The sequence below is a fragment of the Serinus canaria genome, chromosome 1A, assembly GCF_022539315.1.
Source record: "Serinus canaria isolate serCan28SL12 chromosome 1A, serCan2020, whole genome shotgun sequence".
Lineage (NCBI taxonomy): Eukaryota > Metazoa > Chordata > Aves > Passeriformes > Fringillidae > Serinus > Serinus canaria.
In genome coordinates, this window is record NC_066314.1 from 53,208,580 (window position 1) to 53,233,739 (window position 25,160).

The window sequence follows — 25,160 nt, forward strand, 5'->3', positions numbered from 1 at the left end:
TGCCAAGAATTAAAACAAGATACACAACTATGTCTGAAAAGATACTACCTCTATATGAAAGTAGATACCTCCTGATGTTCATTTTTAATAGAACCTTTTCATTGTTGAGTTGAGTTTAAATTCAACTGCTAATAAACACTACTAAGATATCTACCTGCTGTTTTCCAGTAGCATCATCTCCCATAAATGGGGACCAAGTTTCATTCTAGTAAGGAGTATTAGGGAATAGTAAGCAGTATACCATGCTTTCCTTCTTCAGAACATAAGGAAAAGAATATTGAATAATTGGTGCTAACCAAAATGGTGGAAAAGTGAAATAGTGAAAGACATTTCACTGATCAGACAAAAGTGTTATGCCCCTACAGTGTTAAAGATACCAAATCCAAGACACTGGGGACGTCACCCACCTACTTACAAGGAAAGTATAAGTGTGTATTTTCCACCCTCATACCTTGGCAGCTGCCAGACCTCCTGAGCCTCCACCGATGACAATGAGATCATAGTCATAGGAATCTGGCAGAGGCATAAGCCCATTCACTTCCATTGTCTTCTGAGGATTTTCTACTTCCTTATGTGCCTGAACAGAGAAAACAAAAAGTATTACGGAATATTGAAACATTTCCTACAGTATTCATAAATTAGTATTTTCATTTGCAAATATTGTGATAAGAAAACATAATTGCATCTGAATTTTCTGAGCTCTGCTTTTAATTAGCTTTTAAATTCATCTTTCTAATCCATCTATGAATAGCTTTATACCTGTCAGATACTGAACTATAAATTTTCTTGTTCATTAGAGCACTGGGCTTCCTTGCAGGGCTTAGTTTCCCACTACAATGCAACCCTAGAGCCTCCTCATACTGTACTCCAGGATGAGATACATAACTGCTAACACAAGCTTTCCATTAATTTATTTTATTCTTTTCATCTGCCCTGAACTTTCCCAATTAGTGTTTTTCCCCTCCTCCTGCATATGTTTGTAGGAAAATATAACAATCTTATGCAACGCTGTACTAATCCCCAATAATTACCAGCATTACTAACAGAATGAACAGAACTGAATGAAGAAAACCATGTCTGACATCTGCATTTTTGTAATATGCCAGTGTTTATCATCTCTTTGGTTTAGCACAACTTTGGCATTAAATGGATCAAGTGTGACTACTATGGTTTCACAAAAGACTTTTTTTTTTTAATCACAGCTATTAGCACAGAAAAACTTCCCATTAGTCCTAAAATGCATTTTGGCAGTTTATGCCACAAAGAACATGGCACTGTCTTCATATACACTTTCTAAAATGAGCCTTCATAGGTCATTTGTGAAACTCCAATTTATTAGGGCTTCAGACCTTCAAGCCTTTGGAGTTCTGGCAAAATTCTCAATGCCTCTCAAATTGCAGGACAAGATCTGGAGTGAGTAAAAATCAGATTTCTTACCTGATGTAAATCAGTGAGCATCAACTAAAGTAATGAAAAAACTTTTAAGACCCAACCCATCAACTAAGAAACTCATACTTTGCCACTTTACAAATATGTGTTTCTGTCTGCCTAGCTTGGTAGGACTTGATTTGGTACTACTGGAATAGTTGTGGCAAATCAAAGGAAAAAAAAGAGCCCAAAGACGTTTCCCTTGTCTTTTCATCCTAATTTTGTTTTGCATTAAACAGTCCTTTGTACTCAACCCATTCTACTGTTGCCTTCCTCTGAGGTTATTCCCTCTCCATCACCTTCCTCTGAGTTTTGATTAGTCCCTCTCTGTAACTATGTCTATTGACTGCTGCCAGTGCAACCATCCCACTGAAAAAATCCCCTCTTGCTTAGATGAATTACACAGCAATGCCAGGAGAAATTCAGGCTGCGCATCTGTCTGCACAAAGTTGGATTGCAGTAGTATTTTATAACCCCAGGCAGCATGTTAACAGTAGAAACAAAACCTAGAAAACACCTGAGGCCGCTGTGAAGACATCCAAAAATACCTCATTCTCATTCCTCTTCTCCTCCTGCTCAACCACCCCAACACACACCCCTGCCACTGAACCTACTTGGTGCTTGGGTCCCTTTTTTCTATTTTTCTAACACTGCCATTAGCCAGGATCAAACCACAATAAGAGCAGAGGGGCATGTATTGTACTGTGATGCACAATTTTACTTCATTTGTATTTAGAGATATAAAATCAGAGAAAGGGTGACTTTTCAAAGCACACCTTGCTAGCTTAGTGGAAACAGGACAGTGTGAAGCATAAGGAGAGACTAACTCCTCCACAGTCATCAGACCCAGCTACCAAGAATGGTATCTTGATGATGAACAGAAGGAAACCACACCAACTACTCATTTGCTTAGATCACTATTTTTATCATGCTACTTTTTTTCTCTCCTTTTAAAAATGCTTTGTTTTCACATGGATTATGAAACTCCAGTTTTTTTACCTACTGTTTGGTTCATTTCTCATTAATTCTTCATAATAGCTCTTTATGAAAATATATTAAAAGCTTAGATTAGACAAAGTAGATTACAAGCTTCCTCTCTTCCTCCCGAACCCTGCTCTTGACAAGCTCCACATCCCATTTACTGAGGGAACATCTTCATGACCATAATCCCATCTTGAGAACAGATCATCTCTACTCTTCACCCATGAACTACAAATTTGCAATAAATTCTACACTCTGATTGTTTTTCAATGTCAAAACTAAATTACAGACTTTGAAATGTACCTCCCCCTACCTTTAAAGTTCTCTCATGATCTTCTGTTTGCTTCTCCCGTGCAGAAACTACTGGCCAAAAAGTTTCTGCTGCTGCTTTGCGCTGCCCTTCTTGCAGCTTCAGGGCTTCCCCTGTGAAATCAAGGATAAAATAACATAGTGTCTGGAGAGATGTCCTTTATGAGGGCTGTGCTCCTGGAGAGAAAATATCTGGGGGAGTGGCCTGGCAGCTTCATCACTTCCTCATCTGTGGCATGTCTGTCCCAGGGGAGAGTTTCCTAAGGTGACTCGTGACTCATTTGCAACGTTAGGATGACTTGCAATATTTTCCTGCTGAATAAAATCCCATACAAGAGTTGGCTGAGATTTCAGTAGTTTTGGCCAATCTAACAATATGATTGGATCACAGCAAGGAAATCATATTTCCTGTGGCTAAGCTAGACACTTCAGTCTTAAAAGAACAATATGATTTTTATCTTTCTTGCCCAGAAAGTGACACATAGTCTCATACTTTTTAAACTTAATTAAAAGTTTTTAGTTTTCTCCTGCCTGGAAACAATTGCCTGGAAACTTCTTTCAGTTCAATGTATTGATAAAAAGACTGGGAAAGATCAGTGTTCCCACTGGCCATAACTGAGCTTATATATATATATATGTATACCCAATATAAAAATTTAAGCATATAAGTGAAAAGAAAAAAAACATATTTACACTTTATTTGATGTGGCATTAAAAAAGAAAAAAATTGAAAAATCTAATAGTTGATTGGAATTAATTATCAGCTCTGCCTTCCTCCACATAACCCTGAATTACGTTATGCTCAATTTCCAATAAATGGGTTAGTACGCAGTTGTTTGTGCTTAATCACATACATACTTTGCACTGTACAACCAGCATTAATTAGCAAACCCTGACACATGCCCATACTTAGAGAAACAGCAATACTGAATGCTATGTATATATTCCTTGGGCATTGAGCCCACAAACCTGAAAAGCATTCACATACACACAAATGAAAAACGGCAGTCATTGAAAACTGGTCTGTAATCTTGTAATTTCTGACTTCTTCTCTGAAACTTGTTGCTAAAATTCCTTTATCTCACAAAGATATTGGGAAGAGTACTTTGGTGATGTTGGTAAAGGGGTTTAAGGTCAGAACTCTTAACAGTAATATTAGTGATGGATGCTACTTTTCCTGTTCTAGTTGGGGAATACACCCATGTAAAAAAAGAAAAGCAAGAACACAGGTTTTGAACAGCCTTCACAAAGGATAAATTTTTGCTTTACTATATTATATTAAAGCTACATTCCTGTGTGTATCTGAAGCAACAGTATGAATATTTTATTCCTGCAAGTTTAAACAATCTCAGGAATGTTCACCTAAAACTGTGGCTTCAGTGAGATAAAATCTAGGCATTAGCCAATACAGGCACTTATATAAATATCTCTAATTATTTTCAGGTAGATCTGTGCCAGAGGTACCAAGTTTTAGCAATAGCCCCAAAATCCAAAGGCAACCATAGCCCCTGGCAAAGACTTTAAAGAGTTTGTATGTAGGCTGGCTCTGCTTCTGGAGGCCTCTCCCTTGTTGGTTTGGGCAACCTGCCACAGGCAGCATGACAAAGCAGAAAGTGCTCTGTGTGTCACCAGCTTGCTCTCCATAAAATTGCACCCATTAATAGCAGTTGTGATAACCCAAAGTCCTGGTGAATAATCAGTAATTTCCAAAAACGAATCAGCAGAGACATTTTTTCAGAGTGAGGCTGCTAAAGAGAACCTGAACCATAACCTGCCCTGGATAACCCTCCGAGATGTGGTGGTGAGGATGACTCTCTGGTACGTATCAGCATTATTCAGCAAGTCTGTAGCAGGGAAGCCCAGTGAGGCTCTTGCCCTGCATAACCACCAACTTTTGGTTTTGTTAATCCCAGTCTAGGAGGTGGTGGCTGGTGAGGTGGCACCTTCCTTATGACCTGCCAAGTGCTCCTTGATTTGGGAATCAATGTAATCAACCAATACTAAAAAAGGGAACAAGTCTATTCTCTTTCACCACACTGGGTTTTTCCTTCTTTATGTGTTGTGGTGCGCGGTCGGTTTCTAGTTATGTTATCTCCCCTGTTTTGTATTGTTCTCCCCGTTTTGTGATGCTTCCCCCCAGTTACACCCCTATACCTAGTTCGATGGTTCAGTCCTGGTTCCCCCTTTCCCTCGAATGGTGTCCTCCCTGTCTGGGCTCGCTGCCAAGCCCTTGTCTCCACCCCCATTCCCCTAGCAACTGCCCCTTTTTGTTACATTTTCCCCTCCTCCAGAGCCCTGTTCCTTTCCTGAACCCCCCCATCCTTCCAGAAACTTCTCCCTTCCTCAGGGGGTGATTGGGCCGGTGTTCCGAGCCCCTCCCTGACCTTTATATCATTAGTTCTTGTCCATGTCAGTTATATTTAGTTCCCCTCCTCAGTTTCCCCCATTGGTTCTTGTACCTATGCTACACTGCCTTTATATACTGCCGTCGCCCTTTGTTCTGGCCTTTTCCCGCTAGGATTCCCTGGAAGCAATGATACATTAAAGTTCTGGATTGCACCAGGCAAGTTAAGACCCTCTTTTCTCTCCGGCTTCTCCGCCTTTGCCGCTCCTCTCGATACTGTTACTTCTGTCGAAGGCGCTGCCCAGACGTCCCTGACAGATCCGGGTAGTGCCCCTAGCTGCTAGCTGCTGCTGTGCTCCCAGCTAGCCGCTGCCTCCCCCCGCACTCGCGGGAGAGTGAAGTGCATTCGACGCAGCAGCGCGGCATTTATGTCTGCATACTTGGCACCAGTTCTGGCAGACTTCAGACCCGTGCATGAGATGACACAAATTAACTCATTAACCTAGGAGAAAACTAGCCCAGGAGAATAAAAGTTGTGGACAGTTTCCCAACAGTCTAACAAGCTCAGCCAGCTCACAGAACAATGCTGTAATCACCCCATCTGGTACCAGGACAAAGGCATTACCAGACCAGTAGAGAGTCAGAGGAGGCAGCTACACCTCTTGCTGGTAGTGGCAAAACTGCCAGTTTTGCTCAGAACTTGTTAAACCAGAAAAAACTCTACCTGGAGAGATAAAAAAATGCAGTGAAACAACTGTTGTGTTTTCAACCCATATCCTTTCTTACTAGGTGTTGTGGTTTGAGAGGAAGTGAGCTTTTGGGATGCTGTGGTCAAACCAATAGGTGCTCAGATTTGAATATTGGCACCTGGCGTGGCCACTGAGGACATGGATACGCCTCTGAGAACACAAGGGGGTTAAAAGCAGAGAACTCCCAAGAGGAAGCTCTCATGGGTTCCATCCACGTAAGAGGTCAGACCTGCCCTGCCTGGCTCCGGGCTGGGCGGGGGAGGGGAAGCCACGAGGCCTGAGTGAGGTAGGGAGGCCTGGGACAGAGAAGGGAGGTGAAGGCCCCTGCAGGATGGAAGGGTGGAGGAACCCTGAGAGGCATCGGGCAGCTCCCCCAGCCCCGAGAGAGAGAGAGAGAGAGAGAGAGAGAGAGAGAAAGAGAGAGAGAGCTGGTGTCTGTGCCTGTGCCACCTTGAAATTAGATAGCATATCCAGCCCAGAAGGAGAAGGGGGGTGTTCAGTGAGAAGGTGCCCAGCAGGGCCAGCCGTGGGAGTTCTGGACAGGCAGAGCCTGATATTTTAACCCTTTTCTTGGATGATTGAAACCTTACAAATGCTGATTCCTCCTGGAGCTGAATGAGAAGAGAGATAGAGATGAGATAAGAGGAAATGGGCCACGAGAGAAGTTGAGAAGAATCCTAGGTGGGAGGAGATGATGGAGTGGCCTTTGGCTGGACTTTTCTTGTATAGCCATGTACAGAACCATTTTTCCTGTGACACAGAGACTGCATTTAGGGGGAGGCAATGGCTCGGAGCCAAGAGAGTGCAGTGATGTTATGCGAAGGAGTGTGTGAACAGAGACGGCGGGTGAAGAGGGTGGTGGTGGTGCCCTCCGTCTTCAGGGAGGAAGAAGAAGATGATCTCTGTTCTTGAGACCCCTCGGCCTCAGGGGGTGAAATCTGGGGGGGACAGGTGTCCCAAAAGTGAGAGACTGTGCTTTTTTGGAACTGGGCATAGCACCCTTAAAAAGAAAAACCCTAGAAGCAGCTCTGGTCCATGTGCAGTGGTAAGAGCACTGGGCAAGGAAGGAAGATTGTCACGATGGCAAATGATCTCCGGGCGGTGCCACGTGTGATGTGGAAACACAAGAGATTTCAACTGTGTTTCCTGGGGAAGCCTATGGTACAAGAGGGACTCCTCTCTCCTTGATGAACTGAGAATTGATTATCTAAAGGGTGGTGATGGAATGAGAGTTGATGATCTGAGGGGTGGATGTATTGGAAATTTGGTGGGAGGGGGGGAGGAGGAATGTTTTTGGAAGGTTTTCACTCCAAGTTCTGTGTGTTTCTCTTTATATATAGTTGCAGGTTAATAAAGTTTTTTCCCTTTTATTCCTATGCTGGAGCCTCCTTTGCTCTATTTCTGATCACATCTCACAGCAGACACCAGGGAGAAAGTATTTTCAAGGGGACACTGGCATTGCACCAGCGTCAAACCATGACACTAGGAGAGAGCTTCCTTACAAACCAAAGTCCTACCTATCACTGAGGCCTCTGAACTTTTGACTGTTGGGCAACTTCTGGCTAGAATGAAAAAAGGCATGATTGGTTTCAGAAGGCTTTGATCAGGTGGGAACAGCACCAGCCCAACCCAACAGCCTACACGAGCTTTGTAAGCAGAACTGCTCCAGGATAAGAATTGCCTTATCCTGCAAAAGTGATCCAGGGATCCCACCAGCTGCAGAAGCAGGACATGGGCTCCCGTGGAAAACACTTGCCTTTCAACTACTCTCTCTGGAGGTCTAGAAATGGTGCTTCAAGGAAAGTCTCCACTGATTTACCTAGAGTTTCTGTATCACAGAAAAGAACATTACCAACAAAGACAAACTTCACATTTTAGCGAACTATAATTTAAAAAAATAGTTGTCTCTACTCCAGGAGTTTAGAAGACACCTCTAAATTTGAAGTGTTTCTGAGCAAGTACATAAATTGCTTTACAGCCCTTTCTTCAGGCATTTGGGAAGTACAGGCTATTTCACCTTATGTTCAAGTGATCTTTGTAGTTTGAGAAATTGTCATGTTTTCCTTCTTCTAGATATGCTCATTTCTGCAATATCCTCACAGGTCACTACCTCCCCTACTGAGCAAACTCAAACATTTGGTAGTGACAGCAACAGAACCATTACATCATTCAGATTATCAGGGAAAATCCACGAGCCCTTAAAAGATACCCCTCCAGCCTGGATCATATCACAAATGCACACTGAGAGGCTGCCTTGCAGTCAGCTGAACTGACAAAACTGAGAGGAAATGGAAGCCTGCAGCCTTGCTGGCATGGTGTGTCCTAGGGTGACTGTTATCCCCATTCGTGTGTATGTAATTTATGCTGGATATTATGTTCTGTGCCTTTAAGACTGGCAGAGTGAAGGTTTTGTTTTGGGCCTCCTATCAGCTACTCGGCGGGACATACAGATAGCACCAGAGCATGTTGCGGCTTCTCTGCTTTTTGCCCTGCTTTTTGCTCTCGCTCTTGCTTCTGCTTCGCTTCTGCTCTGCTTGCTCTTGCTTCTTTCCCCCCTTCTCATTAGTTACTTTAGCTAAACAGTCCAAATTCCTTTCTGGACTGTTCCCCCCACCCCGTTGGACCTGCTGACTGCTCCGGACTGGGATTCAGAACACCGAGAGAGAGAGGTTACACCTTGTGACTGCAGCAGCTGCCTCAGCGCTGGAGGGACTGATAACAGCCAACCCCCAGAAGAGACTTTTCTGAATTTGTCATCTTTCTCAGAGCAGTGGAAGAGTGGTGTCATCCGGTATTGTTCATTGTGTGTGCTGGGGGGTGCTGTGCTTGTCAAATAAACAGGTTCTTTCCACCTCTCTCCGAGGAATTCTTCCCGAACCGGTTGGGGGAGGGGGCCGTGTGGGTTTGCTTTTGGAGAAGCCCTTGTTGGGGATTCTCTCCCAAATTTGCCCTAAACTGGGACATGGTGTCATTTACTTTACCTACTAAATTCTCTTTGTCCCAGTTATGAGTTTTCTCACCTTCACTCTTCCAATTTTGTCCACATCCCACAAGGGAGGAGCGAGTGGGGCTGAACTGTCAGCTGGTCTCTCAAATCTGAAACCCACCAAGCTTTAAGACTTGACAAGCAAAAGAGTAAAGTGCATTGTCCTAAGAAATGAGAAATTCCCTGAACTATGTTATTGCTTATATTTATCCAGTATGTTGCTACAAAGCCCTTTAATTTTAATTCTATTTTTGTTCATGCCCTTTTCATATCTAAGTGCTTAAAATGCTTTCCATTTAAATAAGGGTCTGGTTGACTTGGATCAACATGAAGGCAATAATGTGGAATAACTGAACTTTGCAACTTGTTGAAGCAAAGGCTCTACTTGGTCAGATTTCTGTTTACAGAGTCCTGACAGTGGTACATAGTACTACTCCAAAACACCCATTTCCTTCATAAAAATATAAATTCTTTGTTTTTACCACATCTATTTGAGTACAAAAAGCATTTAAAGTAAATTCCATAAGCAGGAAAACATTTAGATACTAACTTTCTACAGGGAACTTTCTAACCTAAGTGTTGAGTGTTCTAAGCCAGAAGAGAAAAAAAACCCCATCATTCTCAGCCAAACAAATGCAGTTAACATATGAAAAAGGCAGAAAACAGTAGAAAGACCCAGAGCACAGTATTCTCAAAGGACAGTAAAAATCTACTGATAACTGTTAATTTAACCTCTGCATAGCAAGACAGGAATTACAAAACCAAGACCAACCAAAGAAGAAACACTGACAGAGGAATGATGAACGCCAGATGGAAGAAAAGACAAACTTTCAAGTGACATCAATTGGAGAGCCTGAATCAAAGTTCTCTATACCCAGCAGAAAAGTTCCCACTAAAAAATGGGATTAAGTGACAAAATTCACCCTTTCAGGTTAATTTTCCAATAAACATCTGGGGACTGACTCAACAACACCCTTCAATCAGTTTTCCACTCAAAATAGGTCAGCACTGTATTTGGAGGGCTGCAATCCACCACCTTTCCATCCAAGAACCTAGGGCAAAACACTCAACACTCAAACTTTTTTGACAATCATCCACTCAAATTTATAATCTGTCTCATCCAGTTAGTCTGAAAACAGAGGTTCTAAAACTGGTCTCAGTTTCTAGTTCCTAGCAGAAGAAGTAATTCCTATTTCCCGGCTTTTGTTTTCCTTTTGCTTTTCTGAGTATTCATGCAGCTATCACAAAGCCCAACTGCTTTATGAAAAAGTATATTACTTTAGGGATTTTAACAGGGTCATTATTATACTTCTTGGGTACAAGACATGTTTCTGCCATAATAATTATGAAACTTAAAATCCCACTCCAACAAGACCTAGGCTTTTTTACAGACTTTCCTAATACTGTTCTCACCCACAGAAGTTTCTCAGCAGTATCAGGCAGTGAATACTTACCCCTGAAAGTCTTCAGCCATTCCTCATTCCTTATGTCATTGTTTACAGTAAACCACAGAGGAATTAGCCAGGTTACTCTAATTAGCACTAATAGGGATGTTTTCTGCTAGCATAGCATCACATGCTGACCTCAAGTATTTCCAGAACATCTACAATACAAAGTCTGTTGGCTTTAACAGAACAAGCTGTACAAATGTACCAAAAGTAACTTCCAGATTCTCTCCTCCTCAATAAAAGGCAACCAATCTTACATTAATTATGTATCTTGGACCACTTTTATCTTGAATTTTATTTCATTGTGAACTAAACTAAGTAGGATATGAAAATCTTAATATAAAACTTGTCTGCCTCTGGAGCTGTGGTAAAAGCTACAATATCTCATATAACAATTTATATGACATCTTTATGGAAAATATCACCTTACAATACCAGTAATTTTAGCATAGATTTTTGTCTATTTTATTCAAAATTCACAGTTGCTTTGGGATTTACTCATATTAGTTAATGCTTTATCTAATTCTAAATCAAAACAAAGGAAGCTGGCTTCTGATATAACTACCTGTAAAGTGTATCATGGTCACAGTGTCATTCATACTGGCTCACCGTTTATTTGGGATGACCTGAAAGGACTGAGCTTCCTGACTTTTCTTCTTGAAATTCCTGGAGCCAACACAAACCTGTGGTTCCCACAAACTGTGATTAATATTCCTATGCTACCTTTTCTTAAACTCCTGGTCAGTAAATAAACAACTCTCTGACACGAGGAGGAAGCATAACCAGCCTCACTTGAATAAGTGTGTCACCTGAGGCCAGAGAAGTAAAACAGTACTCAGAAGAGATGGAACAGGATCTCCTGGTGCTAGTGCCATTAATTAGTCCCTACTGCCACTGGCCATGCCTTTATTGTTTCTACCACAGCTAAAGCCATTTATTAATTCATACATTCATTTCTTTGTAATCAAGCTTCCATTTGAGTCATAGAGAACATAAAAAATGGTGGAAAACAACTCACACACAATCATGCTTTTTTGTCTAACAAACCAGTTATTAAAACTGAACACAGTTAAAGGAAAAGAAGCTTTTTGCAGGTAATCTTACGGTAAGGGCATGAAGTTTAAGGTAGGTAGAACACCAGGAAAAGTACCTGAGTACTTGGCTCAGAAACATGTGATTTCCCCCTCCCCACAAGTGGGACTTTTTTAAGAGGTGAGGAAAAAACCCAGATATTTTAATCCAGAGTGATCAAAGTTTTTTGTCTTTGAAAACCAAAAGGACTTGAGTGGAAACATTTAATCCTGTTTGTAGCAGCCTAGCAAACAAGGACACAGAATTTCTGTGAGGAGAGGGAAGCAGCACAGCCTAACAGGTCACTCACTGCCCTCTGAACTCTCCTGCCACCAAAGCAATCTAACAAACCAAGCCTATGCACATGGCCCTGACAAAGGTCTGGCTGGGAATGGTTGTGAAGGAAAACAAGGCTGGAAAACAAGAAATACCGTTTACACGTGAGCCAGAGCTACTGAGAACTGCTTGCTTCATGTCAGGCTGTGCAAACAGCAGAGGTAAGGAAGTTAGGAGTTTCCTTCCCACCATGCTGAGGGTGCAATGCCAGGACACAAGAGAGGTGACCAAATTAAACAGCTCTTTCGTCCTTGAGCATCTGACTCAACAGGTAAAACCGGCAACTTTGCTAAAAGAGAAGATAAAACAACATGGTATCTCTGTTCACTCAGTAAAACCAGTTCATTAGCAGTTTCTTAAGAAAAGCTTGGACTACAGTAGACTACATCACTACTATTTTCTATGGAAATAGAAGTATTTGCATGTTCTACTTACTTCCTCTCTTTGCATTTGTATCTCTTTTATGCAAAAGACAAGTGCTGGGTCAGATAGGGCTGTAACAGCCAAAAATTATGGGGGATCACACAATTCCATGGAGTTTACCATAAAAGAATCCGTTTACATACTCAATACTACATGGCACAAAGAGTATATATAGGAAAGGCAATATGCTATGGAAAGCAACAGCTGTGAACTTGTGAACTTTTTGGAGGAAAAACAGAAGATAAAATTAAACTGAAGATAAGGAAAAAGACAGGGCATCAGATAGAACCAAGCAAGTTAGGGGATGGTTATACAAGGAAGCCCTAAAATGTCACACCACATTCAAAAAAGGAAGTTATTCAAAAGTATGAATGGAGAAAAAAATGAACAAGCAATGGAAAAAAACACAGGAAATACATGAGTTGAGCTATAAACTGGAAGGCAGCTGCATGGCAACAGGCGGTGTAAAAAAACAGATACCAAAAACAAGGGAATCATTGTAGATAAGATATACTCCGGTGATTGCAGTGGTAAAGAAAAAGGAGAATAATTTAGCAATTCAGTATACTAAGTGCACAATTTTATCTGTTATTTGATTTGTTTTCTACAAGCACAATCAAAACAGAAACAAGGCACCCTACCAAAGGGTAACTGAGATGGGCTTAAAGGAGGAACAACCTTCCAACAGGAACAAGAAATGGAGTTCTATCTCCAACATTTTGAAAATAGAGAAACCATAAAAAAGGACTGGAAAAAGGAGACGAATACCATACATTGTTGAAGGCCAAGCACCATTTCTGTTCACAGCAGAAATTAAGGGGATGGCATAATTATTAACAAGGGTAGAGGAAATACATGGGCATCCAATAAACCACATCCAGGATTTGAGTTCACTCTATTTTTTGCGCAAAGAGTGCTATGACACATCTGTTATTGTCACCTGAGCAACTCATGTGTAAATTATATGGTCAACACATTTCCAGGAAATACTGCAAAAGTAAAAATATTTAGGGCCTCATTACTGTGATGCTCACCACATGTAAATGTGGTGTTTAGTTATTGGTGTTAGTATGTGGTGTTAGTATTGGTGTTTGTACTACAGCAAAGAACTAGGACCACCAAAGTGGATCCCCTGTTACCCCATTTCATAGTTATGCTGCATTCAGAGGCTCTCATATTAGCACTAAAAATTAGGAAAAATTATGCTAAAATTACTTTTTAAACTGACTTTGTAGAAGCCAGCCCAAATTTCATTCCCCGTCTACTTTCCAGGCCCACCAGTGAGTGTGTCCTGAGTTCCCAGTCCTAAAAGAAGCTGAGCAGCTTCAGCATAAAACAGTCAAACCAAACTAAAACACAGCCCCTCATAATATTCAATTATGACAGTCTGGGGTGAAAAAAAGCAGCACTTGACATTTAACAAGTTAGAGTTCCACAGAAACAAAGAACAGGTTTTAGAAAGCAAAGCTGCAACCCAGGCTATCTTAATTCTGAGATGTGTAAGTTTAGTCCCTTATTGTACAGTTTTAATTTTTTTCCTTAATCCTTTCTGCAGTAAAGTGCCTGTTTATATTACAGAAAATTAAGTAAGTGTGGAGATAATTTAACAAATGTATCAGAAAAAGCACTGTCTTCTCAGTTACTTCTAATTTTCATACATTTACACTCAGAAAACGTCATAAATACTGCACGTGCAAAATGCAATTGTTGAAGTATACTGAATGGCATTTGAAGATTGAGAATAACCTTTTTGAAACCACAATCTAAGGACAAGGGAATGTATTTAAGACCTTTGTTATGCAAGCTATATATGAGCACCTCGTCTTAACATTTTTACTTTTTCCTGTGCTAGGCACTATTTTTTTGCCAGTTGTGCTCATTGACAGCTTGCTACTGTTTATTTTTTTAAACATTTTAGATCTTTCAGTGAATTAATAACTGAATCTAATATTGACATTGATAAAAGATGGAAAGGTGAGAAAAAATCCAGAGAACAAAGAAGAAATTCTTACAGCTATCAACAACCCAATTTCTTTCTCCTACTACACACGTAAGTTTAAATATACTTTTTCCAAGGGAAGTATATAGATATTAAAACAAGTTTCCTATTTGGTATGACCAACTATAGAAAGGGGTTAATTTTTGACTGTGCTTCAGAATCAATTAAACAATGAGTAATTAGTATATTTGGATTATGTTTCCGGTTTCATGTAAATTATGTATCTCTGTTCAAATTTCTGTAAATTATTTTGCTTTAGTCTTCTGTGTAACCCCTTCAACAGCACACAAAATTCTTCTCATCTCTTGTCCTAAAACTGAAAAACTTTGGACACTAAAAACTTTGATGTGTTCCTTTAGGAAATGGACATTGGGTTTCAGATAATAATTTACTCATAAGCAACTATCCCAGAAGAAAATCTGCCTTGATGCTGAAATATAAACCTTGCCTCACAGTTTAAACCAACCTTCCTGGAGAATTACTTTAGGATGCTGCCAGAGTTGTAGAATAAGCGACAGGAAGTAGTAACATCTTAAATTGAAAAACCAAAGATACAGCAGAGCATATAAACCAAAGCCCAAACAACATGTTCTTTTAAGTCCTTTAGCCTCAATGAGTCAGCTTCACAATACTGAAAATGCTCATTGAGATGCAGGTTTCATTTCTGAGTTTATGCCAGCAGATAGATTGTTAGCCAGAGAAACTAGGTCTGGGTATAACTCCAGAGCAGCTCACTCTGCCCCAGACTCCATGCTACCACACCTGCACAGATTCCAGTATCTGATTTAAAAGTAAATTAGGTACTTCTAAATCATAACATGGTAGTGACAACATTAGGTAAGGGAACTGCTGTCAGGTCACAGCTGTGCCCTGAAAGTACAAGGACAACTGGATTCTCTAGACAGTGCTTTGAGAGGTTTTTTTGTTTGCTTTTTTTTTTTCCTTCCCCATTCCTTCCTCTTAGGATCAAGGAACATCTAGTGCTTCCAATGCTCAGATTGGAGGATATTTTGTTGGTATAATTGAAAGATCTAAGCAATATGGAGCCATAAAAATAAGCTTACTTCAAGAGTTTTAACTGTTACAAATGTCATCTTTGTATTTGCCAGCTTCTGCTGTGCCTTATGCAAATTCCTACTGCGCAGGCATCTTTACTTTTTGTTTGCCAAGGTTCTGACAATTTCCATCCTGCATAATAAGACTTAAAATATCATGTAACACCTTAAAGCTCCTAAGGTGGTTTTGTGTCCATGTCCTCAAGTTATTGCAAGTGTTTAAAAACATGTTTAATACAGTCCCCTCTCCCAGGGAGCTGAAAACACTCCTATGCAGTACCTGCTCATTTAGGCAGAACTGCTGCTCAGTGCCAGATGTAAGCATAGGCTCATTTTCAGGTGTCCATTACTTCGAGCCCATTATTTAGCTTCTTTCATCGGGTTTTATGGATCCGGTGAGAGCACGGTTAATGCTATGCCCATGGAGGATCTCAGCCTGAAGCTCTGACTGATGAGGTACAGAGCAGTGAGCTGAAACACAAATTTCCCCATCCTGTCGTGGGAAGATGCCTCAATCCTGGAAGGCAGAAATCATATCCATGGACCAGAGGGCCATTTAATTCGCATCTAACTCCAAATGGTGTTCCTAACTCCAAATCTCGTTCCTTCCTCAGCACAGACATGTTTCAGGCCACACTGTGGCAGTCCCCGGCGACGGGCTCCCACACCCAGTCTAGCTCTGATCTACGGTGAGCGGGACGATGCGCATAGCCCGCCCGATAAAGTCATTCAGGGGACACGCGGGCGGCAGAGGCCGTGTTTGGGAACAGCTCCCCAACACCCGCGGGGGATCCGCGGTCACCCTGCTGAAGGCACAGCAAAGTTGTTCTGCAGCGCGGTACCCCCGCGGGGCGCCCGGCCGCTAGCAAGGGTGGGGGCCCCAACTCCGCCTTGCCGGATGGTTCACAGGGAAACCGGAGCCGGTCCCTCCGGCAGCCCGCCCGCCCCACTATGCTCGGAGCCCGCCAGGTGCGAAGCGCTGCCGGGCGGGCGCTGTCCGCCAGCAGCCGCCTGCTGCCTACTTGCCGCTCGCCGCCGCTCCGGAGGCGCGCCGCCGGGCGCCTGCAGCACGGCCTGTCTCTTCCGCAGTGTGCTGCCCATGGCGCGGGCCGGATATGAGGGGCAGCGACGGGAGGGGACAGGACGGGACGGGATGGGATGAGGTAGGACGGGATATGATAGGACGGGACGGGACGGGATGAGCCCGGATCTGCGCCTCGTCCGCGGCGGCGCCCCCTGGCGGTCGCGGCCTCTCCCTCAGCCCCAGCGTCCTAGCGCGGCCCGGTCGCGATGGAGACGGATGCTGGCGGGCACAGCCAGGGCCTGGGCCCGTGGCGGGGTCCGGCCGGGCCCAGGCCCTGCGCTCCCGAGCGAACCTCCTTCCTGCGGGCTGTGGGATGCTGGCGAGACAAGGGTGTTCAGGGATGTTCTAGGAGAGGGTTTCCCCTCGCAATTAATTGTTCGTACTGAGAAACGCATAGATAAACGAGACGCTGTAACTGGAAGGTTACCTGCACTAGGCTGGTCACACTGCTCCTGTCTGGGCTTGGGCCATTGTTTGCCACCATTACCTTACAGTGCTGCCAAGGCTGTGGCCCCATCCTGGTGGCTTACACTCAAATATGTGGCAGGAGGAGCATCTGCCAAGGACTGCTGGAATCAGCTGAGAAGCCAAAGCAAGATGAAAGTTGTAACCCAAAACTACTATCAAGCCTGTACACAAATGTCTGCTGTTGTTGTTGGCCAATATAAACTTTCTTCACTCTCCTAGCGGTTTGACCCTGGCTGGATACCAGGCACCCACCAAAGCCCTTCTGTCCCTCTCTTCCAGAAGTGGACAAGGGAGAAAAAAAATACAACGGAAGATTCATGGGTTGAGATAGAGTCTGGGAGAGATCACTCACCAAATACCATCATAGGCAAAACAGACTTGAATTGGGGACATTAACTGAATGTATTACTAACAAATCCAGAGCAGGATAGTGAGAAGTAAAATGAGTCTTGAAAACACCTTCCCAGTTCTATCTCCTCTCTGCCAGCAGTACAAGGAGACAGGGAATGGAGGTTATGATCAGTTCATCCCAGGTTCAGCCAGCAGGTTTCTGCTGCTGCTCAGGCAGAAACATCATTTCCCAACTCCAGCATGGGGTTCCTCCCAAAGGAGACAGTTCTCCATGAACCTGTCCAATGTGAGTTCATCCCATGGGCAGCAGTTCTCCATGAGTTGCTGCAATGTGGGTCACTCTCTCACATGGTGCAGTCCTTCAGGCACAGCCTGCTGCAGCCTGCATCCCTCACAGGGTCACAACTCCTACCTGTTCCAGTATGGAGTCCTCTCTCCACAGATTTGCAGGTCCTGCCGGGAGCCTTCTCCAGCAGGGTTTTTCCAAGTATTCACAGCCCTGTCTGGAGCACCTGCCCCAGCATGGGTCTCCTCCATGGGCTGCAGGTGCATCTTTGCATCCCTCATGTGTTGTATGAGGACAGCCTGTTTCACCATGGGCTGCACCACAGCCTGCAGGGGAATCTCAGCTCCAGCACCTGGAGCACCTTGTCCCCCTCCTCTACTGACCCTGCCATCTCCAGAGCTGCTCCTCTTGCATATTCTTAGTTCTCTTTTCTCTCTCTGCAGAGGAAATTACATCTATACAATAACTTTTTTCCCCTTTTTAGAGGGAAAGCTTCTGGCATCTCACAGAGATCATCCTTGTAACCTCCCACTACCAAAATCCAGCCACAAAAACCCAACAAAACTCTTCATGTGGAAAGAAACCTATGACATTACATCAAACAAGGCAATTTACCTGGTCAGTATTCTTGCTTACAGCAAACATTGCACTTCTTTGAAAGGTTTTAAAATTATGCAAACCTAACCATTGATGGTTTTGCTGGATGAGTCTTCTTTTCAGTTGCACTGGTTGACTGCTGGGGTCTGTGGCTGAGCGAGCATGAAGGATGCTGTGCCACCAACACATGACAATGAAATTAATGTTGTAGACCAAGGAACTCTCAGTCTTAGTGACCACTGGGTTGCTCTGTTGCCCTGCATAGCTCTCAGTTTTCCCCAGTATACAATGTGTCATGTCTACTTCAGTACTCTGCCACAAAAGGAATAATGAGCTGCCACAAAGGATCAAAAGAAAGGGAAGCAAGAGGACAGGATAATAACTTTGAGTCTTGATGTTTAAGAGGCACTGCCTCCCTGTCCCCAGTTTTTTGCTCCGAGAACTTCAGCAATTATATTGTTTCTGTATTACTCTTTTACTCTACAATGATATCTCCAGGGTCAGCTGGGGTTTCAAACACAGAAAAAACCCCTAAACTTAAGACTGTTAACTGGAAAAAAGTCTCTAAACTTATGAGAATGACCACTGTGATTTTAGACGTTATGTCTTCAATATAGCTATCTGTAACAGCAAAAATTATTATAATAATGAGGATAATATTTGTTGCAGGCATTCATGGATTATTATGGCTTCAGAAATACAGTTATTAAACTAATTTGCTGAACAAGCTTAGGGAAGGAACCCTATTCTACCAAACCCATCTCAATATATTCGTTACATCAGGACTACCAGCTGGCAATTCAGCCAATTTGAGAAAAATCAAATTTAAAAAACAACCTTGCAATCCTGTTAATCATTCACAGTGCTTTGTTTTGCTTATTCTTTTGCAATTATCTTTTAATCATATTTCTTTTCATTAAGAAAGCAGTCTTACATTGCTGTGGTGAAGATCCACTGAAGTAATGGAAAAAATTAAGTTCAACTTTTGGGATGTTCCATAAAACTAGTACATACAAAAATCAGAATTACCCAGTGTCACTTATAATCAAGGAGTCTCACTGTAGAACAGTGGTGTGTTCACCACCTCTACAAATTACAAAGATTATGTTAAATTAATACCAATTCCTCTAACTTCTAGAAAACCTGCAGTGTGTAATCTCTTACAGTTGATGACTCAGCACAGTTCACTTATGACTTTGTGCAAATACCTTGATAATCAAATATTTTAAGGACCTTACAAACACAAGGATGTGTCAGTTTTAACATATACAAAGATGTGACCTGTAAAATCTAAGACGGGGGATGTTTCCTTTGATAATTTTGAATTGGTGTGGTAAATGGTAATTTCAAAAGCAGTTGTATACCTCACTAAATACAAAATTACTCCTACAGCTCTGGGGTGCATTACACACTGGTATTTCCCACATGGCACTTTAAAACGTATTCTTTTTAGACATAAAAAGGGGGAATGTATGGTGCTATCTATACCCTAAATTACTTGACACAAGGATTATTAGAAGGGTTATATAAATTTAAAGATATGAGGACTTGAAGATTTTATCTGTTTAGGGTTATATAAATTTAAAGATATGAGGACTTGAAGATTTTATCTGTTTAAGGATAGGGACCACAGACCTGAACTGAGATTGTTTCTCCTGTTTGTTGGTTCTAAAGTTCTAAAGTTGAAATGTTTCCTGTTTGGAGAGTTATGTTGTAAGTTTGTAACTTCCAAGTAATAAGCCTGTGGCATTCCATTTTGAGAACTTGTATCATTGGTAATCCCTCCTGACAGCTCCTAAGAATGAATGTTACAACCATTCATGGAATGCTTCAACCATTTATGGAATGCATCACTGGCTGGGAGAGGCTAGGCATGTTAAATTGGGTGAAATTATTGGTGTCATCATGGTGCCTTGTGAAGCCTGACCTAGAACAGAGTCTAGACAGAGTTAAAGAATAAAGTAGGTATTTATTAGAAGGCCTCAATGGATACACCTTGGGTAGCACAAGAGCCCAGCCAGGGCTACACCCAAGATGAACACAAAATGGTCACAAAATGGATGACCAGTCATGAGGTCTCTCACTTTTATAAGTTCTGGTCCATTACGATATTGGAGGTAATTGTACAATTATAGCTTTTGGTTATGAAGTCCCAGCCTTCTTGGTTTTTTCTCTTCACCATTGTTTATGCTCTTGGGCCTGAAACTTGGATCAGTTGTCCTTGGCCCAAGTTAGGAAAGGAATTTTTTTGTGCAGCTACTCTGTGAAGACAGTTTATCATCCCTTAATTTGAAGCTCAGAACTATACACTAAAGCAGTAAATATAAAAGTAAAAATATAAAACCTAAAGCCTAAGGCATCAATCATGCTGTCTTGTCATCCTGTCTGCAAGGCACCTGCAGAGAGATGACAAAGAACACTTTGCATTTTTTAGAAGAGAAAGGGGAAGTGTAACAGCTATAGCTGGTCTATAGCTGCCCAGATAATTTGGCATAACAGACACCAACTCGACCAGCTTGGCTTATCAGAGAGTAATGAAGTAAACAAGCCCCTGGACACAGTACTGATAGGTCAGATTTAGTTCAAACTGGGGACCTCAAGTGAATGAAATGCATCCATATAATTAGCCAGTGGAAATTTGAAGCCCCTATAAAAGGTGACCAACAATAAAATCTGGCTGTTGCTGCATGATCTCAGTGTGCTCTTGCCACATTCCTATCTCCATCATCAGAGACAAATACTAATGTAATTAAAATACCACAGTCATTTTTGCAAGCTGAGATTCATTTTCATACCTCCAGATCTCACCTCAAAGTTTGGCCTCTTGTGTAAGCTCTGGATCTAAGATCCTTTTGCAGCCAACAGGGAAAGACAGGCATACTCAGGTGTCAACACATCCTTCTGAAGAAAGGCACTTCAAAGAGTGACCCTATACCTAGTTCTTAGTCTGGACAAGTTAAAGAGAAAAGAATTTCAGCTTTTATGTTTAAGTTGACAGAAGTCATCTATGTCTCTGCCTACACTGCAAATGCGATGGTGTCGGTCAGTACATTACTAAGAGTTCAGGGCCATGGCTAAGACACTCCCTGTGTGACCAAGTGTAAGAGAACAGTTTTATTTTCATCATGCTGCTGACAGAATGGTAATGTACACAGGCCTTTGAAAAAGTGCAGTTTAGGGTCCCATATCTACAAGATGGAAACTACAAATACTGACAAATGCTATAGCCTCTGGAAACCTCTGATACCTCTAGGAAAGTCCTGAATTCCTCCATTCATGCTGGGTTTAGCTGAGAACGAGTTAGTTTTTTTCCATAGCAGCTGGCACAGTGTTTGTTTTAGATTTAGTATTAGAATAATGTTGATAATATATTGATGTTTTAGTTGTTACTAAATTGTGTTTTACTCTAAATCAAGGACTTTTTGTCTTCCCAAGCTTTGCCAGTTAGCAGGGGTACAAGAAGCTGGGGGAAGCACATAGCAAGGACAGCTGCCCCGGGTTTGCCAAAGGGATAATCCATACCATAGAATGTCATGTTTAGTAAATGTACTATGGGCAGTTCTCCAGAAGCTGCTGATGACTGCTTGGGGTCAGACTAGGCACTGGTCAGTGGGTGGTAGGCAACTATGTTGTGCATCACTTGTTTCTCTGGAGTTTTATTCTTCTCTCTCCTTTTCTTTACTACTACTACTAGCAGCATAATAGCATTTTATTTTAATCATTAAATTGTTCTGATCTCAATCCATGAGGTTTAATTTATTGTTCAGATACTCCTCCCACTTAAGGTGAGGAAGACTGAGTGAACAACTGTGTGGAATTTGCTGACTGGTGTTAAACCATGGCACATGCTAAGATAACCAAGTGCTCACACCTGTTAAGAGTTGTGCAATTCAACCACATGGACACAATGTGAAAACATGGGCATTATGTGAGTAAATTTTCATGATCCAGAGAAAAACTTAGTTCTGTAGCCCACCAGAGCTCCTGCTCTGTAAATCCACTATATCAATGCTGACAGCCTCAGGGCTTTCATAACTGTAACTTTATCATCAGAATTGGACTGAGCAAAAGTCCACATTCCCTCACTTCCCATCTTCATCTGACATGCCTTCTGTGCTCCCTCTGCAGTACCCAAAACAGAGCTGTAATGGAACCCAGCTTCCCCACCCTGGGAGATGCAGGATTTCACTCCATAGCCATTAAGTAGCTGCTCGTCCTCTTGCAGAGTAGGATTAAATAAGACATCTCTCACCATACTTGTACCACTGAGAAATTTCAATCCCACATGTAGCTGGTAATACGGAGAAAATCCAAAACATAACCATAGAATGCAGATAAATGCTAGTGATATCAAACAAATGCATGTGAATGACCCTTGCAAATGTGTAATAAAATTAGTTACGAAAAATTAAATTGAAGTTTTACCAGAGCTACTTAGGTTTTTCATTTTATACTTTATATTACTTGTCATGAGGTTTGAAAAAGCAAAATTACTTCAACCCTTTGCTATTTAAAATGAGCACTGATTTTTTTCTCTTCTGTGTTTTGAGAAGAGACAAAACCAATGCTAATGGTTTTATCCAAGAGGTTGTAATGGCACAACCTCCTGGATAAAAAAAGCGAGTTGAAAAGCGAGCTCTTCTCAGATTGCATCACAAAATGGTGTTATTCCCTTCTTGAAAACAAAGCAGAGGAGATATTGTTATAGTTTCACCTCCACCTGTTGCTGTATTACTCATGGACAAGCTAGAAACTTCTGCCAAGCTCTCTCCTAGTCCTTCAAGTGGTTCTGTCTTGCATGTGTACTCTGAAGTTCCTATTGCTTGTGTGGAATGTCTATACTTGATGTTTCAGACATGTCTTAACATATAAATTACCTGATTAGAAGTCAGTGGTGTTCCAGCTACCTTTCAAAGGGATTGCTGCCAGCCACATTTAACCCCACTGGGCTGAGTTTAACTAGCAAACCTAAACTTCAAGCTGTATTTTTGCATCTATTTGCTTGACTACCCATTTCACTGGTGAAAACAGTAAGTTGGTTTTTGTTTTCTCTAAAGGAACAAGATTTAGGAATTAGGTACAGCCTATCTGTCTTAGCTCCCCCAATAAATTTTGAAATGCTGATCAGTTTTAATAAAATTTACTTAGCAGAATACATTTCTGTGCATCCTGTGAAGGAAAGGCAGTTGAGCAGTAGTGATGAAAAGGCTCAAAAATGAGTTCAGCTCTCCTTAGGGATTGGCACACAGGAGCTTGGTCTCAAGAAGCCTTCAGAAAATAGTTTTGCTTGTCATTTCATACCTCTGGTACTCCTACCTACCCTGCTTTCCCAGTATCTGAGACATTCACAGTTTAGCTCAAGATAGGAAAATGATACTGCTACTAATTTAGTAGATGGGGAATTGAGGCACAATGTGATTAAAATTCAGACTTTCACAGGCATTTATACATGTCTCAATTGAAATCTGATGGCTCGGATTTACAGTAATTTGCCCAAGGTCATACAAGAAGCATGCAATAGGCCTGGGAAATTGCATCCAAGCTTGCACTTTGCCTTTTGGACCATACTTCCTAAACGGGATGTAGTAATTTCAGAATTGCGCCTTCCCAGCTGCCTCTTTGGTGGATACTAGTCTGCTATGAATAAACACATCCTTTGGTCTCATGGCATAAGCATCAAAGCTAGCTACTCTTCTAGATCTTCCTCTCTCTCAGGTGCACTGGCACAGTGCAGATGCTGTATGTCTCCCCCTTCAGAGCTGAGGGATCACAAAGCTCAAAGGCCACCTGAGCACACAGCTCCTTCCAAGTGTAGCAAAAATTTTACTGTTGAAGGAGGAATACTATCTAAAAGGAAGGCATGTCTAATTAGCTAAAGAATTTTTCAACACAACAGCAAGCTACTGATCATTTGAAAAATTAAAATGTTTTGAAGTTTGTTTAATTCCAACTGGTCTCATTCCACTCTGACTTGGTTAATTACCTGTAGATAATTTCTTCTGGATTCACACATTTCATCTTTTTCCGATAGCAATTGCTTAGCTCTGTAGCTTCAACATGGGATACAAATAAGAATTCTCTGATCTATAAAAACAAAGAAGACAATGAACATTAGAATGATCACTATGAAGAATGAATACCAGTTCCTGATGCCCCATGGAGTTCACAGTTTGATGATAGACCTATTTCCAGTCTATTACACTAAGAATTTCACAGTTTTGAGAACTCTGGAGAAAGCTAGATGAACTCACTCACCCTACATCCAGTGCTATTTTTACAAAAATCAGAATTTCTTATTTCAAGCACTTATTTTTCCAAATGACAGAGTCCACAGCACAAGTAAGGCACATTCTGGAACAAGCTGATATTCTTTTCTGGTATAAAGAAGCATACTTGCTCACCTTAGCTAATACCTACTAAGTAGAACAGAAAATATCTGAAGATTTTGATTTCTTCACTGAAAATTTTAGGCACAGAATGACAATTTCAGGAAGTAGATCACTGCCTCACAAACTATGGAGCTTGAAAATATACTTAGCATAGGAATAAAATAACAAACCGATTGAAGACTGAGTTACAAGTGTGTGATAGAAATTGTTACTAATGGAGGAACACAAAATAAAATATTTGTAAATGGGAATGCTTGGAATCCCTGGTCTTGGATTCCCTGGCTCCAGCTGGCTGACAAATTTAACCACTGAGTGCTGTTCTGTCACCAGTGAACACTTGTTCCCATTATGCGTCCTAAAGAAAAGTGCTGAGTAGAAGAGGATGAGAAGTTTTTCTATCAACACAACACTGACAAATATCAGTACAAAAAACACAGGATAAACAATATTTTCATTTCAAATTTGAAAAAAATGTAGTAGAAAAATTTGAGGGCTGCGTTTTCAAGAAGATTCAAAACTAGCAACTAGCAGCTCAAAAAAAGGGCACTCTCTACTCTGTGCCCTGAAACCTGCACACAAATCAGCATTTGTCTTTCTAATCACTTGTGAAATTCTGGGCTGATATGAAAAAATCCATCCAAAGATCTTAAGAGTGCACAGATTAATAGTGTATTGTCAGAGATTGTACTTAGTGAGCACAAACTATAAAATAGATAAACGGGAAGATGCATTCCCTAAGGTCCCAAACTTGGTGAATACTCTTGCATTATTTAACATCTTCTCGCATTTAAAGAGAAAAATATCACTAATTACTGCTCACAGTACCCATGAGTCAGCATTAAGCTGCATATAGCAT

General features: G+C 41.6%; 1 protein-coding gene across 4 annotated transcripts in view; it reads right to left on the reverse strand.

Annotated features, from left to right (window-relative positions):
- The window catches only part of TXNRD1 (thioredoxin reductase 1), a 47,150-nt gene extending 23,233 nt beyond the window's left edge, over positions 1-23,917 (reverse strand). The window contains exons 1-3 of one of the 4 annotated variants that reach the window (XM_050986410.1): positions 23,899-23,917; positions 2,723-2,832; positions 452-577 (exon numbers count right to left, since the gene is read on the reverse strand). In XM_050986410.1, coding sequence (XP_050842367.1) covers positions 452-544 — 93 coding nt within the window. In that variant the 5' untranslated portion in view covers positions 545-577; positions 2,723-2,832; positions 23,899-23,917. Of the gene's footprint in view, positions 1-451; positions 578-759; positions 974-2,722; positions 2,833-16,151; positions 16,315-23,898 lie in introns of those variants that run through there. The other 3 variants (XM_030237959.2, XM_030237960.2, XM_050986419.1) reach the window with 3 other exon arrangements.
- Positions 23,918-25,160: the final 1,243 nt, after the last annotated feature.